Raw genomic sequence first — 19,992 nt, forward strand, 5'->3', positions numbered from 1 at the left:
ATGTCATGAACAATGAGCATTTGATAACAATGTGAACTAACAATTTTAGCCCCAAAAAAAATCATATGCTCAAGAAGTTAATCATCCTTTCAACCACTCCCGTAGGTTCAGCAAGTGCCACCAACAGCAACAAGTGGGCTTAGGTAAATATCAGAAATTAACTGTACTAATCCTTTGTCTAGGGGTCAAAAAAAAAAGGCACCACTGGACAACAAAAGCCAATCTACTCGAACGAAGTAGAGAAAATAGACGGACTTGGCAGGACTTTAAATTTGTACAAGAAAAAATACATTCTTCTTGGAAAAATAGACTTAAGCTAAAGTACGACTAAAACATTACTCCTTTCCTATCATGGAAGGGATTTGATCTCTTCCTCAGTTCACAGGTTTTCTCATTCCAGCATATCGCATCTTTCCATTCAAATGTGGAATGCTATTCTTCCAAACCACTATGCAGTTCTTACTTCATGCAGAGTCCTAAACATTCCTGAATTTCTTGTCAAAGTTCTCTGCAGTCTTAGAGTTACATTTGTCATAAAAGGATGCCTTAATATTAAGTCCTAGCATTCACAGTAATGAGAACACCTAAATGGACAATCAGATTTAAGCTCACTTGCAAAAAATATTTTTGTGACAAACCTGTGAATTTCCACCTACCGTGCTTCCAGTTTTTTGCTGACATCAAGGCAGGTGACCATCCTTAGTCAATTCAAAATTTCTCTTTACGAACAGCAGCAACACGCTGATCAAAAGGCTAAACATGCAAAAGTATACTCCCCCTTTGCTTGATCATTCAAGATTCCACTTAGCTGAATGACTTTACAAGCTTATGAAAGTCCTATCCTTGACCTCTCGTGATAACTACATTAATGGCCTTACATTTAAGCCAACTTTTCCACACATCCGTGGCCAATGAGGCCAGTTTCATCTGATGTGGGTTGGGAAGAAATGAGGCTTCCCATAAATGATTCAAAGCTGCTGCCAGTCCGAGGCTGACAGATCAAAAAATTAATAGGACGAACGAGGTATCGAAACTAAGCTGTTTTCAGTTTTCTTGACCTCCTCTCTGACGCTGCCAACTGCCTTCCAATGAACTTGAAGAACTCATCGATCAGTATCACTGGTAACGATACAAGCAGAACCAAAAGCCATTCGTTGAAGCTAAGAGGGACAATCCCAAATATTCTTGCAAGGAATGGCACATACAGGATTAAGAAGTGAAGCCCAAAGGAAACGGACATGGCTACGAGAAGATATGGATTCACCCAGGGTGGCATAACAAGAAGACTTGTATCTTCAGAGAGAGCGTTCAAAGAATTAAACATTTCGATTGCGACAAGCACCGAAAGTGACAATGTCATCGCCTTCACCTTTCCTATCGTGAAGTAGTCGCAAGGATTCTCAAACGTGAACACCCTTGAACCTGCGGTAAAGTTATTCACTTGGAAGCCCTCCCAGGTGTGGCATTCGCCCCAAGAAGTCAAACTACTGAAAGGGATGATGCTGTGGCCATCAGCAGATAAATCGATCCCTAAAAAGCTTGGACATGTGTACCAGATGGCAAAAACGCCAACCGTCGCCACGCCAACATAGAGTCCAATCACCTGCAATCATGAAGAACAAATCGATGGCTCACTAAGAAATATCACCTTATCCACAAGCTCTACCAGAACACTAGGGTCCTTACCGCATATCGTAGAAACACATAAGGACTTATGAGAGCATCATCACTCCTCCTAGGAGGCTTCCTCATAATATCAACATCTGGTGGATTAAAGCCCAGGGCAGTTGCTGGGGGCCCATCAGTGACTAGATTAACCCACAAAAGTTGCACAGGAATCAATCCCTCTGGCATCCCTAGGGCTGCTGTCAGAAAAATAGAAGCCACTTCCCCCATATTCGAAGAGATCATGTATCTGCACAACACAAGATTGTCACACAATTACACAAGAATTGCTAGCACATGCTTGAAAGCAAATAGATACCTGATAAAAGCTTTCATATTGTTGTAGATAGCACGCCCTTCCGCAACAGCTGAAACGATAGTACTGAAATTATCATCGGCTAAGACCATATCCGATGCCTCCTTGGCAACCTGCAAAGAAATACCAGAGATAATGCACAGGAACACCTTGCCTTGAAAACCATGCATAATTGATGATCGAGTAATTCTTACTAGTAGAAAAGACAAGAAACTATCTGTAAAATAATATATGACTTGCTTCAAAATGTACAACAAATGAATTCTACAAAAGAGCATATCAACTGAAAACCAGCATTTGGCTCACCTCTGTTCCGGAGATCCCCATTGCTATACCAATATCAGCAAGCTTTAATGCAGGAGCATCATTGACTCCATCGCCAGTCATTGCAACTATCTCACCAGCTTCTTTGAGCATTCTAACTACTTCTTGCTTATGCTTTGGTTCTGCCCTTGAAAACAGAAGACCACTTTTTCCTGACAAAATCCTTCTACGGTCGTTCTCAGGGAGAGCCAAAAATTCTTTTCCTGTGAAACTCTTGTTACTAATATCCTCGTTCTCATGGAAGACACCAATCTCCCGACAAATAGCCTCAGCTGTGTTTTTGTTATCACCAGTTATAACCAAGACCCGGATACCTGCCTCCTTGCAATCATAAATTGCCTTGTGTACCTCTTCTCGAGGAGGATCCTGCGGCAATTAGCATCCAGTAGACACCATAGAATATTAAAGGACATCAACATACATGAGAGGATCAATAGACAGGTTGAGGCAAGATTTTACATACCCTTAGGCCCACCATGCCCACAAAAATCAGGTCACTCTCTATTGCACTGTAATTATTAGGATCGAGCAATAGACCATGAGCAGGATGCCTTTCGCCATCATACGAGTTCAAATTACCTAAATCCTCTTTGTAAGCGAAGGCCAGACATCGAAGAGCCTTTGAGCTCATCGTGCTCAGTTTCTGCAGCAACTGTGTTCGAGTTGCTTTATCTAGAGATACGACAGTGCCATTTGCAAGCTGCAAATGCGAGCTTCTTTCCAGTACATTCTCAACTGCACCCTGCCAAACGAGGTCGAAAGACATTGAAAAGCAGTGAAAATGCCAATGTGCAAGCACCCTATGATTAAACAGATTACTTTGACAATGATAACTGCAAGAAATACGTAATGCAAGCACATGGTTACAAATAAGTACACAGCGGGAGAATATCTCACTAGAGGTATGCTAAGATTTTATGGAGAAAGAGTTAAATGGACACAACACCGGCCAGTCATCCAGACGAAAACTTCACAATGTGAAATCTACCTACCCGTTATATGACAATTAACATGTACCTAAATGAATCCAAGAAAAGTCCAAATTCACTGGAATGAAAGTGCAAGCTTATAAAAAGGTGGCGCAGTTGCTCATAGAAGTGCGTTATCTGCACCCTTTTCTCTCGATCTTCCCCAGTTTACACCATCCTTCAGAAATCCTTTGGCTCACAAGCCAATAAGGCATACGCAAAAGAAAAGATAGAAAGAATTAACACGATATCAACCACTCCTAACTCAAACAGAACTTCACGATACAAAATCTGCATGTCTGCTATACGAGGGCCTTTGATCTACAGAAAGTACAAGTTATGTTAAACGAAGAAAGTACAAGTTAAATAAAAAGGAAGCTGACAGCGAATACACGCCCCTAAAAATAGAAAAAAAGAATTAGCACACCAAAAGGGGGAAAAAAAGCGGCCTCCCTTGGAACTTGATGCTAGGGCCTTAGAATATACACTTCTGAATGTGCAGTTTTATATGCAATAACTCAACAAATCTTATTCATCCACAACACAATATAACCATCAACTTCATCATGCATAGTAAAAACTGAGTGCTATGCAAGCCCAACTAGATTCAACAAAGCAGAATAGTATGTTGTAGAACTTGGCCTCACGTATACAGTTTACACAAAAAATAATGAGCAATACTCTCCTTGAAATGGCTATTAAGGCCTTGAAAGACCTGAACATACACACGTGCAATTCTACCTAAAGATCTCCCAAACTACACCTGTGAAGGAAATTGTCCTTCGCGAGACAATATAACCATCAGCTCCAACATGCATCGTTTTGAGTCTTGACTGAGTACTAACTTACACCTAACTTCATCAAGCCCAATAGTAGGCTGTAGAACCAGGCGTTAACATAAGCTCCCTCACATACACATACACAAGACACATATACATACACATCATAAGCAATCCCCTCTTACAAAGGTCTATTTACTCAGTTTTTGAGTTAAAACTCAGCTATGCCAAAGCTTACACTTAAGAGTTTAATGTAGCTTATACACCAAAGGAAGGACAAATTGCAACCAGTTGCAACTTGGATGACTTCGCACTCTGCCTGGATGAAACTAGAAGAGCCCATAATCAACGCAGGTTATAGACCCATGGTAGTCATCTCTAAGATAACACGCCCTTTGTGAATTGCTTGAACGTGTCAGTGGTACCTATGTTATTCGTGCATTACCCATGTGTGTAAAGGAAAGAACAGGTAGACAATTTGCATCTCTATGTGAATGCTTTAACCTGTCAATGGTAAATGCGTATTTGTTACTCCTCATGTGTGTAAGAAAAAACAAAGAGATATACCTTTACTAACAATTTATTGGCACCACTGGGCGTCCGTACAATAACACCCATGGACTTCCTACTGCGATCAAACTCTAGTAAGGCAACCTTTTCAATTCTCTTGCTATACCAGTCACAGCAGCCTGCATTGCAACAGGCAAGTAAGTTTTCAAACCTCAACATGTCAGATCAGGATAACAACAACAAAAGAAAAAGAAAGTCTTGTCGATGGAACCACACACACACCGAGTTTTACAACAAGGTAGTCCAAAGAATGATCGATAATATCTTCCTTCCTGATTCTTTCCAGGGCCTCTCGATCGGGAACTCCCATTTTCTCAACCAAAACCTACGTGACAAAATCCAAAGCAAAAGGGTCAACCTCCCTCCTATCATCATTCAGTTCAATCAATGCCACTTAACAAGCTTTCCATATTCCTGCTCAATATGATTGTCTAAAGAAAAGTGTAAAGTAGTTCCCAACCAACCTTTAGGGCTGCTTCCGTGGGAATGCCTATAGCGCGAAACTGATGATTAGAGAAGGCCACCCCTGCTTCATTGCTTACAGCTGCAATTCCTGAATCATTGCATATAGAAGCAACCTCTGCAAGAGACTGAAGATTTGAATCTAGCACACTCAATCCTACCACCTTTCCTACACTAGGATCATAAGTTGTGCCTTCCACAAAGTAGTCATAAAAAGTCCCTGTATGTTCACCAAAAGCCACCATCTCCATAACAGCCATTTGGTTTGTCGTCAGAGTTCCTGTCTTGTCGGAGCAAATTACAGAGGTACAACCTAGAGTCTCCACACTAGGAAGCTTGCGTACTATAGCATTCTTCTGTGCCATCTTTCGAGTTCCTAGTGCTAAACAAGTTGTAATTACAGCTGGTAATCCTTCAGGAATAGCAGCAACCGCTAATGCCACAGCAATTTTAAAGTAGTATGTGCATTTCTCAAAGGAGAATTTTATGTTTCTGGGCATTCCACCGACAACATCCCATGATAAAAAGTACTTGTAATTGATTATCCAGACCACCAGGCAAATCACTCCAATAACAATAGTTAGCCACTCTCCAAACTGGTCCAACTTTTTCTTCAAGGGTGTATCCTCATCTTGCAAAGCTGCTTCTTGGATCTGAGCTTGAATTTTTCCAATTTCAGTGCCCATGCCGGTGGCAATGACAATGCAAACACAAGACCCGTTCACCACTGTTGTCCCAGCAAAGCAAATGCACTCTTTAGCTTGAAGTTCAATGTCATCGCGGTCAATCTGATGATGTGTTTTGATAACTGCCATACTCTCTCCTGTCAGAGAGCTTTGCTCTACTCTAAAGGTGGAAGTCTTAAGGTGAGCCACTCGCATATCTGCAGGTATCTTGTCACCAACCCTAAGTTCTACAATGTCACCAGGAACAAGTTCTCTAGCAGGTAGGTCTGACATAAAGATCCCATTTCGCATTACTTTTGCATGTTCAGACTGCATCTCTTTCAGAGCTTCTAGAGCTCTCTCTGCATTGCTCTCCTGCCAGACCCCTACGACGGCATTAAGAATAAGGATGGTGAGAATAACCAGTGGTTCCACATATGCCGTAATGTCTAGACCTCCATCTCCATGGCCATCAAAGTAGGCAAGTACAAAGGAGAGAATGGCAGCAACAAGCAGAATCTTCACTAGCATGTCATCAAACTGCTCCAACACTAGCTTCCAGAGAGGATGGCTGGGATGTTTCTCAAGCTCATTGTATCCATACAACTTGCACCGCTTCTCTGCCTCAGCCATGGAGAGGCCATCAGAAACTTTGACTTGGAAATGCCTTTCACAGTCCTCTACGGATCTGGACCACGCTGGAAACACAGTCTCGTCCAGCTTCTCGCTTCCATCACCATGTGTTGCCATCGAGCAAGAGCAGTAGTCCGAGGGGAAAAAATCACTTCATTCCAGGAACGCAACAACGATGGAAGTAATCTGCACAAGATGGAACGAGACAGTGAGAGCTACACCAAAAGCAAGCCATTTGTAAGCACAAAAGAGAGAGAGAGAGAGAGAGAGAGAGAGAGAGAGAGGTCTGAATGCAGGCTGCAAAGCACAAGCTTAGAGGCGAAAAAGCAGTGCGATCCGCAAAAGAAGAGAAGCCAGGAGCAACTTACTGATCTGAGAGAAGCGTACCTGGAAAGAATCGCGGCGATGGAGCTTGGAGGGTTAGGGTTTTGGAGGGGGAGGGGGAGGGGGATGGGAGACGAAGTCGTGAGGCTAGTCTTTCACAGTATGTACATTAACATAACCGTCCATCAACGCTGACGATGAAGTCGCTGCCAAGTTTATAGCGTTGGGTAGCGTTGCCCTCACTTCACGAATTGGAATTTGCGCACGAAATTGCCTGGGAGCTTCTCTAGGCCTAGTGCTCGCTCATATAAGCTCCCCCGACAAATCCATGCTTAGGGAATTCCTCATTATTCACCTATAGATTTTATTCACTTTGGCTCGTTGCTGTCATCTATCCGATTACACTCTAGGAAAGTGCCAATCATTAAGACTTCTTTGATAATATATGCCATAGGTAAAGGGCAAAACTCCTATGATTGGTTTAGTGCGACCCTCGCCATCCGGCCGAGCCTTGCTATGTTAAGGGCTGGACTTTTGATAGTATGTCACTTGGTACTTCTGTTGTAACATCCGCCCCTTAAGGCTCGAATGAGCTTGAGGTTGATATATAGTTATTGGGGGCATTCTAATACAATCACTCACAGTTGTGAGTTTTGCACCAAAAAAAATTACTTCTTTGATCTAGCTTAGAGCGCTTCCGCATCTAGAGTGCACATCAAAACTTTTGCTTCGCTTCTGCTAACTTGGCCAAACAATTGTGTAGTTGGCTTCAAAGGACAAGAGTTTTCAAAAGCAAACACATTTAGGTGAGGTTAGCTACACTATGCCAAGCCTGCATGCTAAATGTATCTAATAAAGGCCATAAACCCATGAGGAAAATATCTTACAAAAAACAAAAAAAAAAGTTTCCAGACATCATCTTCTTCATCACATACGTGAAACTAAATTTTTTTACCCAAATTTAAAAATTAACATTTTTTTACTTTAACTTCTTTATCACATTGCAACAAAAAACATAAATTGCTAACATATTTGCAACAAAAAACAATGCAGGGATGGCACATATTAATAATAATTTTAACTACAAATAATTATATAATTTGACAAAAAATGATTTTTAAACGAATCTTTAGGGGATACAATATGAGGCATTTCTTTCAATCGTGGCTAGCCCTAATTTAAAACAAGGGCAGCAACATTTTTGTAAGCATTCATTTAGTTTGATTGAAATGAACTTTTTAAGGGCAACCTTTGTAAGCATTGTTGCCTCACTTCATTCAGTAGTTGTTGATTGCTATAGGTAAGATCGTCACCCTAGAAACATAGTATCACAAGGTTATCAATATTCCCAGAGAGAGAGATTGGTGTACTATGTTGCTCTTCTATCTTTCTCCAAGCGATCAAGTTAAATGTTTGTATGGCCTATAAGAGAAATATGATTCTTACAAAATAATTGGCACCTGCTTGTGCAAATCTGAAAGAACTAGAGCACCCAAAGCTAAATTTGGCTAATTGTAATTGTACAACTACAATTGGTGAGCTTGCACAGAAAGAAATTGAGCCTTCAACATACGAGTTGTCGTTAGTCCTTCTTGTCACTTTTAGTGCATACTAGAATCCGTAAGAGTCAATTGTGTTTTGACTACTATAAAGTTTTCTTAATGATCATCGTCTTTTTTTCCTTTCCTATATTGTGTGTCAACCATGCAAAACCTTCGTTACTTGTTTGGTTTCCATTAGTATGAAATTGCCAAAGGATCCTCCTCCTTGTCGGCACTATCTCTCTGGTGGATGGCATAGTGACAGCAAATGTGTATTTGTTAGTGGCTCCCTCATCAAATTGATTTTCCCTCTCTCTCCTTTTTCCAACTTGTTCATGTTAAACTCTCTCCCCCTCTCAAGTGTGGTAGATAGGTTACTCCATTTCCTTCTCGAGTATCATGTCTTGAGTTCACTAGTAGACCTTTGAGGTCTCTTAGATTGTCCCCACGACATAAAATTTCTCTCCTCCTCCTCCTCCTCCTCTCTCTCTCTCTCTCATATAAGCAAGCCTTATAAATCTTTGTCTTATTTCCAAAGATGTCCCAATAGATCCTTCCTTCAAGCAATTTTTATTCTTATTTACTTTTTTGGTGTTTTGGTTATTACTTAGATTATCATCACATACCTAATTTTTTTCGGGCTAATTGAGCCATTGAGGTGATCACCAAAGGCAAGGTAGTTGACTATACACCATAGATTCAAGTCTAGAGAGAGGAAGGGAGTATGTGCCACATATAAGTGAGGAAATTGAGCAAAAGAATATTCTCCACAATACTCTTGTTTACAAGGCAAGCTCATATTATTTCTTTTGCATGCACCATATGTTGCAACTTGCTAGTGAGATACTCCTTTAACAAAGTACAACAACATGTTGCAAACGATGCAAAGATCCTAAATTGTGGTGATGATTCTCTACAGTGTGCCTTGTGTGTGCACACGAGCAATAGAGATAGCACACATATCCATGTGCTAGTTTATGATTGTATATGTTAGTATGTGTTGTGGGGGGGGGGGGGGGGGGGGGGGGGGGGGGGGGGGGGGGGGGGGGGGGTGGGGGGGGAGGGATAAGGTATTCGAAGTGTTTTGTATAGCAGGTATCTATACTATTATAAAAGGGGGAGGGATTCTGCCCCCCAACATGTGGCAGCAGCACGATGATCCGGCATGTGAGCCTTGCAAATTCGGTGAGACAGGAGTGAGTGAATGAGTGTGTGTGTGTGTGTGTGTGTGTGTGTGTGTGTGTGTGTGTGTGTGTGTGTGTGTGTGTGTGAGAGAGAGAGAGAGAGAGAGAGAGAATGCATATGGAAGGAGCTCTCATGTCCGTAGGTTTCACCTTGTAGTCTCCATATAGCCCTTATCAGGTAATTTTGACCTGCTTAATATATAATCATTTTTGGGTCGAGTTAAGTCGATGTGTCTTGACTCTTCATAACCCACCATAGCTTTAGGAAAAGCATGCCTAGCCTAAGTATATTGGCATTATTTTTTAGCTCTCTTTCTATTTTTGAGGTAAAACAACTCACACACACAACATATTTTTGTTATGGAGAAAAACACTTTCACCTCAACTAAGTTATCCAACTGCTCATCAATGTAATCGGCACACTACATCCATGTCAAGGTTCTCGCTTCACTTTTTAGGTAATTTATTTCCCGATGTCCTCTTAGTGGCATAGACATCTGGATTTGTCATATCGTTGATGAGGAGGAGTACTCTTGTTATTGAAAATCCGCTCACGCCAAGGCATCCACATGCTAGGATGTGATCACGCATGCAACAACTATCAATAGGCATATAACTAGTGCAACATTCCAAAATCGACATAGTTACGAGAAGATTTGCATAGTTGCATATAAGACGAATAATTGGTGCACATGTGAACGTGTAAGAGACAATCGTTTCAAAAAGTATTGATAACTATGCATAGTGTGACCACCGCCTTATATAATCAGAAAAAAGTCCCGAGAAGTCCATGTGTTTGAGTAGTTCGGTATGGTGTGAGAACGAGAAGAACAGCTCTTGCCTTAAGCACATTGTTAAAACGAGAATAACTAATATTAAGGTAGGGGAAACTTTAAGGAAGAGATAGTAGGTGAGCGAAGCAAACATGGTTGTGCAAGAATGCCTTCATTTAAATAAAAGAAGATATCCGGCATGACTTAGATACCCAATGGAATATGCTAAACTCAACCGCATAATTAAGGCATAAACAACCAAGGACTTGACCAACTTTTATTTCAAAAAAAAGTAATTAATTGTTGTTCAAAGATATGTAAGGTACAGTTCAAGTCTTATAGAGCTAAATAGTTTCTTTGCATTCTTTTGTGTGGCAATACAAGCATTCCTGCCCATGATGGTACAAAGAGCATCCATGAGCAATTACCAAGGTCGTATGGCCACCTTCGAACCCATGACCCAGATCATGAAGGACGAAGACTCATCAACCAAGCTAGTTCCTTTGGACAAAGAAATTTGGACCATTCACGAACCATGCTAATCTTCTCTGTATTGTTCCAATGTTATCAGAGGTCCCCGTAGATACTAGTTGTTTTTGTTTGTTTCAAAACTCACAAATCATGAGTGATCATTGAATTAAACCATAAAAAGTTACAAAACTCCCATACGAGTACATCAGAGACCAAAAAGAGAATGCCCAAATAGGGGAGGCAAGTTCCAGCCAAACCAGAGAATCATAGATTGACCATAAGCAAACCGACCAGAACAAAAACATATCGCAAGTAACATCGCATCCAAGGCGGGGCCCATAGTCCCCATCACGTCAGGAGTCGCTCAGGGTGCCACCATGGAGTAGCCTCTGTCGCCGACAAACACCATGCCCCAAACAAGCCACCAATGCAGCTGAGAAAAGAAGACCATTTGAAACAAAGCATATCCACAAAAGGGGGGAGCTACTATGCTCTACCACCTCGACGAAAACCTCCATCAGTGTAGCAACAGGAACAGAGAGAGCCATGCACCTACTTCAGAGCCCGTTGCATACAGTTGAGGGCCAACATACTCGATCCAAGCTTGAAGGGGACCCCACCCCACTGGAATGAGGTCTCGGATGCCACCATGCAAGGAAGACCCTACCACGATCAATCAAGCATGTCAGAGAGCCCAAACCTCGCAAGTTGCTAAACAGAAAATCAAAGACAGTGAGGTTTTGAAAGCAAAAACGGCCCCCCCCTCCCCCCGCCCCCCCACCCCCCCCCCCCCCCCCCCCCCCCCCCCCCCCCCCCCCCCCCCCCCCCGAGGCAACCCCTGATCCGCGAGCAAAACCAAATCCCTCGCCAATCATAACAGACCTAGTAGCGGCATATGCCCCAAGCTTGCATCAGACGTCAAGTCCACAAGCATTCCTCCTATGGGCATCCCAACCCGCGAGCCAATGTTGCAGCTACCCAATGTGGAAATATTACCCACAGACGTTACGTTGCGAGCAGACTCAACAACCTTCAATGCAAGATAGATCTTAGTTTGTATGTAATAAAATTCGAAAGTTGAGTTTTAACTTACACCAACCAACCTATGAGTAATATATTGTTTTCATAACGTTAAGCATATATTTTTTTCCATGATATTAAACAAGCAAGACCATAGTGTTACTTTGTCTTTTTTGTCTTACTCCAATTTTCAAATTGTTTTATTAAAAAAATTTACTACAAGTCAAGAAAATTGGATTGTCATTTCAAAAATCAAAAAATTCATTTGTCATGAAAAGTGATAAAGGGGCAAGTACTAAGCTTTTAAACTAAAGTGGTCCATAGAAAAATAAACTTTATTGGTCTTCCCAAAGGGAGTGTCTTATTTGGTGGCAAGTGCTCTTCAATAACATGTGTTCTTGGAGATTTCCATTTTATAGTCTAAGCTCTCATTTTGGAACTAACTTCAACTCTAGATTTTCTCAAGCATTTTGATGCCTTTAGTTCTATTTTCTTTGTATTAGATCACTTGTCACAAGTAGAGCAAATGAAATGTTGCCTTTAGAAGGGCTTTGTGACCTCTTAGCCGGACTGGGGGCCATAGTCAAATTGGAGGTAGCATATGGTATGATGCCTTGAGAAGGGGTTTGTACATGCACTATATTGCAGTCCCTAGGCTTGCCTTTGTGGTCAATATCAATATGCATGTGTGTAAATAGCATCTCGAAGCCATGTTTTTTCTTTAACTATCTCAAAGCATCTTAAACTAAGCTAATTGAATGCATTGTTTGCTGTAAGAGGCCATTTTATATCTAGTCATATTTTGCATAAAGAAGTTTTAAGGATTTTTGGGTGATCCATCATCATGATAGCTTTTTAGTTGCTCGTTGGCATATAAAGGGGCATCCAAGTGTATGTAGTAGAGAACGACGCGAGAGGGGATCAAAAGAGATATGGAGAGAGAGTTTGGGACAAAAACACACACGTGAGCCTTGCTCGTGAGTTCAATGCTCTTGTACATGAGAATATGAAAGGAAATTTCTACAAGAATGAAAGTCACGAATCACAAATACGATTTGCTATATGTTGGTTATGACTTGATGTGTATAGCAAACTGAAAAGAGAGAAAGAGAAAGGAGAGAACTTCTTGAACAAAAGAGACCCTTTTCCTTTGCGAAATAGAGTATATTGAAAGACAAGCGCCACTACTTTTGTCAACGGCCTTGTAATGCTCCTTGAAAAAGATGGCTAAAGTTTGTTTTCCTAGACAGCAGGAAGTTAGCTCGTTATGCAAGGCCATTGGCCACTCTCATAGTTGCTCTTCATATATGTCGTGCATTAAGGTTAATGAGTCTACATCACGTTAATCTGTGCGAATAAGTAGTGCCAATTTTGGGACCATTAGTATAGATGTGTGGAGTCCTAAGAGATACCTTGAGTTTTACGGAAGCAAAGGAAAGTCAAGTACGTCTCTCTACTTTTGTACGAGTGCTTAATTAGTTGCAACCTTGAGTGATTCCTTTGGTTTAGTTGAGTGAAAAGCCTTTAAGACCTAATAGTAGGCAAAGAAGATCCTTTGCAAGCCAAAGCAAAGTAAAGCAAACTAAAAGGGAAAGAGGGGGGGGGGGGGGGGGGGGGGGGGGGGGGGGTTGTTGTTGGCAATCAAATTGCAAACAAAAATGATGCATACGAGGGGGGTGTGATAGGCGATGTGTGAGCGCAACATGGGTCAGGGAGTGATGTATGACATCGAGGGAAGTTGTTGCGAGGGGTCCACATGGTAGAGGAGCTACGGGCGTCAAAAGGGCAGGCATATGCTTTCTTTTTATATTTCAGAGCTCTCAGAGTGGACATGCCTGGGTCGTGGAGGAGTGGCTTACCGTATTGTTGAGCACATGGAATCCGTGCGAATTCGATTGCTATCTGGCATGGTAGCGTTATCGTAGTTAATAGAGGATGAACCTTGAGAGAATCTAGAAAAGATTTTGAGTAACATAATCTTTGTGAGAAGGAAGCCCTTAACAAATTGGCGGAAAGGATGGAGGGTTTTGTATGGGAAACCAGCGACGACGGGTAGCTAGGGCTTGGAGGTTCTGCTTCGCCTCGGGGAACAAGGGTGTGGGGGATCTGCAGTGTGTTGGTGCTCACCCGCCAGGTAGAGTTTATGGTGCATGAAGGTCCAATTTTCGAAAATACTTATGCGCTTACGCAAACAGTGAGGATCTGCTAGCATGTTGGCGCTCACCCGTGTCGATTTTTGTGGGCGGCTATATCCTTTGCCCGCGACGCTGCTTGTCGCGCTTGTCTCAGAGCGAACCTGTTTCTTACCTTGCATTAGTTAAAATCATGATTATTATCTACTTCCTAAGCATGCCCACTTTTGTTGGTTTACCTTGGGCTGGGTATCATTCCCATCAGGTCCCAGAGTTTTTGCCATCACCCCCCAATCTTAAGGTCTTGCTCCTTCGCAGTGCTAACCATGGAATTAGGGCCTTTGCCCATGCAAGAAGACATCATAAAATTCTCGCAACTGCTCACGGCAAGAAAACTACATATGAATGAAGAAGTCGTGTAGGTCGACCCATCCCTTCATCCATCGACCCGAGTGGATAATAAAGTTGTGTTGACTGAGAAGATCCACTCTAATTTAGTCAAAGAAAAAGTGATCGACCAAACTGCTAAAGGATTTACGTTCGAGGTGAAGATCTTGAAGGCAAGTGTGCCTCAGGGTACGATTTTTACGAATGGAAGCAAGGTGGCAACCAATACTGCAATTCTCAGACCAGGCATTTCATTCGCAAGCATATTGAAGGGTCCTAACTCTAAGGATTGCGCTAAAGTCACAACTACTGAGGCTTCAAGTGTCGAGGCCATGAGAAATTGAAGAATGAAAAAGTGCAGCTCGAACAGGAGCTAAAAGAGGTTAACAAACAGATAGAGATAGGCCCAAACGATAACAAAAGAACTTGCTCACAGGAAGAATGCAGTGGGATATTCTAGGGAGGACTGGCGGATCAAGCCTATAGTGCGCTAAAGAAATCTTAGCTACAACAGGTGGAGGTTGCGGAGGCTATCACTAATGCGATTTTGCTAGCACTTATTAAGAAGCAGCTAGCCATGTAAGATAAGCTTACGCTTGTGTTTGGCTTCACCGGGAGAGCCATAAATAGATATGAGCTGATTCAATGGATTCAGCCACAAATTCTTGGGCATGGGGGAGCAATTGAAAATACTAATAACCTAAATACTAATAACCTTGCCAAGGGCTTCTTCTCAGCTAGATTCAAGCAGGGCTCTCATGTCTCAAAGATCCTCAATAAAGGTCCCCTTATATTTAGCAAGACAATTGTCTGTGTGGTACCATGGGAGCCAGTTGGAGTCTCTCTAGGGGATTCATCATGCCTGTATCAAGTTTGCATATTTGCCTAGTTGGCTCAGGGATAGTATCAAGATGCTTGCTTATCAACTCAGCACCCCTTTGTTTGTTCCTAACAAGGAGGGTCTAGGCAAAACCTCCAACCAGGTTTGGAATGTTTCTAGGAAACCACCAAAGAGCATGGTGATCAATGTTAGAGCTGGCCTTATAACTATTCCTCTCAATTTTGGGACCTACTTCGGGGCTTTCTTTGAGTGTAACAAATTTGGTCACTTTGCCAAGGATTGCCCCGTGAAGGCTAAAGTAAGTGACAATCCTACAATGTAAGATTCCATTATAGGGGATGACTATCATGTCCTTCTTAAGGAAATAGCTATGGAAGCAAGTGAGAAACAAATAAAGAGTAATGAAGGGACAAGGGCAGGGGAGGAAAAAGAGGCTAAGATTTGCGACAAAGAGACACCAAATTACAATAGAAGGCTGTGGAGAGGCAAATATGACACCGCAAATCCATGAATGCCCATCCAATGAAAATCTTTTTGTCTTTCCTTCTTCTACTCCTAAGCTTTTGATAGTAACAACTATGTTGGATGAGCATGTCCAGGGATGAAGAAGGTCTAAAGGGTGAAGGAAATGGAAAGAGAATCCATGTCACTAGAAGTCCAGGGTTGAAGAGGGTCAAAAGGGTGAAGGCAGTGGCAAGAGAATTTATGTCACTGGAAGCTATTGGTGCCTTGAAAGGGAAAGGCATGGAATTGGAGCTGGTCTCTTGAGATAGCTAATTCCATTGTTAGAAGATTTCAGCTATTGGTGATGTATTAGTTCAGACAGTAGACTGGACAAAGGAACAGAAACTGAACTGGAATACATCTACCGGAATAAGAACCAGACTAAGTACTGAGAATGATATTCAGATTCAGATTCAGATTATTGAGTATAGAGTAGGTATAAGTGGAATATACTGCAGTAATTGGAATTATAGATCAAGGATTACAATGAGTATGATGTGGCTTATGAACAAAAGGATAGACAGGGTACAGCCGACAACAACTGCCAATGATTGACAACTCGAGTACAATTGCCAACAAATGCCACCAAAATGCTAACCCGATTACAATGTAATGGGCCCTATTTATATGCCTTGGGTTTACCATGGTAATTACCGTAGTAATTACTGACTGATTCATCGCCCGTCTCACAGGAGAGCGTTCCCACCTAGTGAAACTGTCTCAGCCGTCTACATCCTTCCCTCCTTTCTTGAATTTTGGCAAGATTCCAAAATTTTTGAAAAATTCCCCTGTCTGATTCTGGTTTGAATCTCAAAAATCCACCGCCTGATTCTGATTATGGGGACCGAACTTGACCAATGATAGAGAGCTAGCTAGAAAGGTCAGTGTAGAGATCTCGTCATCTACACATATTAACATCAACCTTCTAGCTGAGAAGGAAAAGCCACCGACTGAATTTTGAGATGGAACTACCCAGTATCCTTCCACTGAACTAGCTTCTATTTACCCTTTGGCCTGGATGGCGTCTGAGAAGTCCCAGTGCCAGCATTCTCCTTGTGAATGAGTCTGTAAATGGTCTCCTGCTCAAGCTGATCCCGCCTTTCTGTGGTCATCTCCACTTCATAAGGCGTAAGAGAATGATAGGTTTTGGTGTCAGGATCATAGAGCGTGCGTCTGCCTTTGGTGATCCTAGTTCTGGCCAGCTTGTGACAATGCGAAGCGGTATGGATCCATCCTTTTGGGGGAGGCTGATTGGTTTTAACCCGAGCTTCAAAAAGAATCTCAGCCATCTCTCTATACTGTGGTGCTAGGCCTGACTTAGCTGCAATATCCTTTTCAGGCAGTTTAGAGGACTCAACAGTAAGTTGCAGCAATTGATTGGTGTGATCTTGGTGAGGCCTTTGATCTGAATCTTCCACTGACCCATACACAGCCGGATCCTCTGCATCTCCTATTTCAGCTCATGAATATCATTGAATTGGAGAGCATCATTGAACAGTGTTTGCGAAGTTTTCCATTCCACAGTCAATCGCTCATACCAATCGTGGAGCTCATCAATAATCTTGAAATATGTAAGGCGATCGACTGGTTCTGGATGTTGAGGGTAAAGTGCTGGAAAAAATCTTGGCAATTATGTCTCTCTTGCTGGTAAGGCATACAAGAGAACTGGGGAATCATGCACAAATTCTAAGAAATTGAGAACAGCTTGGTTCTCTTGCTGCATCATTTTTCTGGTTATTCTCACCAGCTGAAACAGTTTGCGGAGAGCAGTTGCCTGTTCTCCGACTGACATTATAGTCTGAGGTCCTTTACTAGTGGCTGTCTGATCTTCAAGAATGGCCCTCACTCTTTGATCCAAGACTCCTCTGGCAATTTGCATCTGCACCAAAACCTCTTTCAATTGATCCCTAACATCCGTCATACATTTGTAGGTTGGCTTGTTTCCCAACAGAAGTTCTAATTCGAGAGCTAGAGAGCGACAATCTGCAGTAGACTATCTTTGCAAATGTGGGTTGGTCACTCTCTCTTCAGTAGTGATTATCCATTCAGGTACCCTTTCTAGCAGCTGGATTGTGCTGGGATGCGCAGGTAAACGGCAAGTCTCTTGATCATGAAAAGCAACTGATTTCCAGTGCTCCACCATTTCCCTCGCTCCAACATACAGTCGTTGAAAACGTTCCAGATCAGATAGGAGATCATCATCCGCCAGATATTGCCTGGTTATGGGAGCCTGCTGATGTCTCAATCTCCTGTTAAGGGTGATAAGTTGTAATGAATTCTACTCCTCAGCTGCTGGTCCTTCAGCCCTAACTTTGCTTTTCCCTTTATCCTCCCTACTGTGCTGGGATTGGTTTGCTGACTGATTCCCAGTGTGACTGGGTCGTTGTTCTTTTGACTGTTGATTGCCTGACTTCTGTCCTTCATTCTGGTCTGGCTGGTTTGGTTGTGACTAACTTCCTTCAGTTTGCCCTGTGCCACTAGTACCAGGTCTTGGAGGTGGAGGTGGAGGCGACACATCATCATCATCATCATTAGTATGCCCTTCCTCTTGGTCATCCTCCTCCTTATCAACTTCTTCTTCCTTATCCTCTTCTGCTTCTTCAAGAAAATTATGTTAGTCAATATAATCCAGGATTGCTTGATTTGCCAGAGCATTATTATATTTAGCCACTTTGTCTTGCAAGTCACTTTGCATAGTCTCCATAAGAGACTTCAAGTTCTCCAGATCAAAGACAGCGTTGCCTGTTGGATTTAAAATTTCAGCCAAGTTATTATAAATATTTTTGTCAGTGAGGGAAGTCTTCAAAGCTGTATGACGAAGCAACAAGGAGTTGAAGTCAACTCTCTTCATTTTCATCATCGTTTCAACCCGATCTGCAGCTCTCTGTGCTTCATCCGTTTCTTTCTTCACAATCTGCATATCAGACTCCGCCCTAGCTAACTTGCTTTCCAGTAGCTTAATAGACCTCTCTGAATGAGCTTCAAGTAGCTTATGGCGCACATTCTGGTTATCTCGTGTTTCCTTCAGCTTCTGAATCTGGTCTTCAGCTCCCTTCAATTCAGCTTTAACCTTATTCAGTTCTTCTTCTGACCCTGCAACGTCCAACATCTGTCCCATACAGTTGACAATAGTGTTCCATGAGGACTGAACATCCATCATTGACTGTTTGCTAGGTCAGAATCAGTGGGCTCATACACTGTAAGCAGGAGCCATATAGGGTAAGGCTGCATAATCAGATTTTTGTAGGAAGAGACGCCCTTTCAGTGGATGGGTCTGCAGCTGCTGCAACCTGTACCTCTTCATTAGGTGCAGAGCTTCTTCATTATTTGGGATAGTGATGCCACCCAGTAGGGTTGGAGATGTTGGACCTTTGCCCTTATCCAGTTGACCTTTTCCCTTATCCAACTGTTATGCTGCCTTATCAGAGGTAGTTGCTTTTGCCTGATCTTTGCTAGTACCAGTAGTGACTGTAATCTATCCTACTGACTGGTTGACTTCAGTGGTCTGAGCAGGTTGTTTGTCAGCTTGGCTGACTAGAGTCTTTTCAGTAGTCACTGTTTTGACTCGACTCTCTATCTGCTTCAGAAAAGCACTGCTCTTCGTCAGTGTTGTCTTCGGTTTCTTCGAGCTGCCAGACTCATCTTGGGTAGCCTTCCTTTTCAGACCAGTCGGAGTGGTCTGACTGTCCGTGGCTTCTTCATCCGAAGACAAATCAATATTTTTTAATTCTGGAACTGGCTTTTCACTCCAAGCCATTCTTACCTGACTATGAGCATCTGGAGCAGTTGCCCAATATAAAAATTGCCAAACATACCAAGCTTTAAATACACTCTGGGATTTCAACTTGGTAGTTTGTTGAAGCACATTGTGTGACAGGATATGACAAAGGTTGATAGAAACCTTTGAATCCAATGTCTTTGCTAGCAGCATAGAGAAAACCTTCTCTGACACATATGTTGGATTATTTTTAAGACTGACAGCTTTAGCTACAAACCTGTAAGTAGCAGAAGCTTCCAGTCCGGCCACTGGAATCCCTTGACCACTGGATTTTCTTTTTTGCTTGCCAGCCTCATCCTCCTTCAGGACTATACTGATCTGTTGTGGAGTTACCACAGACTGCTTGGGCTCATTTGGTGTCCGAAATGCAAAGGCTATGTCGTCTTGTGTGGCAGACACCTTTTTGCCATACACCATAGCACTGCCATCTTCAGCATCAGAAGAGTCGAGAACCTGCTTGATGATGGCTGCGTCAAAAGCAATTCTTGTGGCTTGCAGAACCACACATAAATCCCACAGTTGCAACAAAGCCATAGCTTAGTCAGTGAACACGTAACACTAAATCTTGTTGTAAGGGTTGATGGGAAGGCTTGCCTTTGCAGCAGTGACAATGGCTTGGGTTTCATCGAGAGATTACTGCATCTTGTCTGAACGC

At 42.4% G+C, this 19,992-nt stretch overlaps 1 protein-coding gene across 1 annotated transcript; it reads right to left on the reverse strand.

Annotated features, from left to right (window-relative positions):
* Positions 1 to 747: 747 nt before the first annotated feature.
* Positions 748 to 6,999, reverse strand: LOC147464954 (calcium-transporting ATPase, endoplasmic reticulum-type-like). Its single transcript, XM_086517226.1, has 9 exons — positions 6,770 to 6,999; positions 5,087 to 6,568; positions 4,845 to 4,947; positions 4,620 to 4,741; positions 2,769 to 3,047; positions 2,288 to 2,671; positions 1,985 to 2,094; positions 1,687 to 1,915; positions 748 to 1,603 (listed from the first exon to the last, which is right to left on the reverse strand). Exons 2-9 carry the CDS (start codon positions 6,497 to 6,499, stop codon positions 1,034 to 1,036), a joined length of 3,210 nt encoding a protein of 1,069 aa, XP_086373352.1. The 5' UTR covers positions 6,500 to 6,568; positions 6,770 to 6,999; the 3' UTR covers positions 748 to 1,033.
* Between the last annotated feature and the right edge of the window lie 12,993 nt (positions 7,000 to 19,992).

Source organism: Adiantum capillus-veneris, chromosome 1, assembly GCF_014529385.1.
Source record: "Adiantum capillus-veneris isolate H3 chromosome 1, ASM1452938v2, whole genome shotgun sequence".
NCBI lineage: Eukaryota > Viridiplantae > Streptophyta > Polypodiopsida > Polypodiales > Pteridaceae > Adiantum > Adiantum capillus-veneris.

What these genes read in the sequence shown, in the direction of transcription:
- LOC147464954 (XM_086517226.1), bottom strand. Translation starts at nt 6,499, where the DNA reads ATGGCAACACATGGTGATGGAAGCGAGAAGCTGGACGAGACTGTGTTT. An exon ending in CCACGGAAGCAGCCCTAAAG is followed by an intron (nt 4,948 to 5,086) that starts GTTGGTTGGGAA and finishes TTTGTCACGTAG; the next exon opens with GTTTTGGTTGAGAAAATGGG. An exon ending in CTACCTTGTTGTAAAACTCG is followed by an intron (nt 4,742 to 4,844) that starts GTGTGTGTGTGG and finishes GTTGCAATGCAG; the next exon opens with GCTGCTGTGACTGGTATAGC.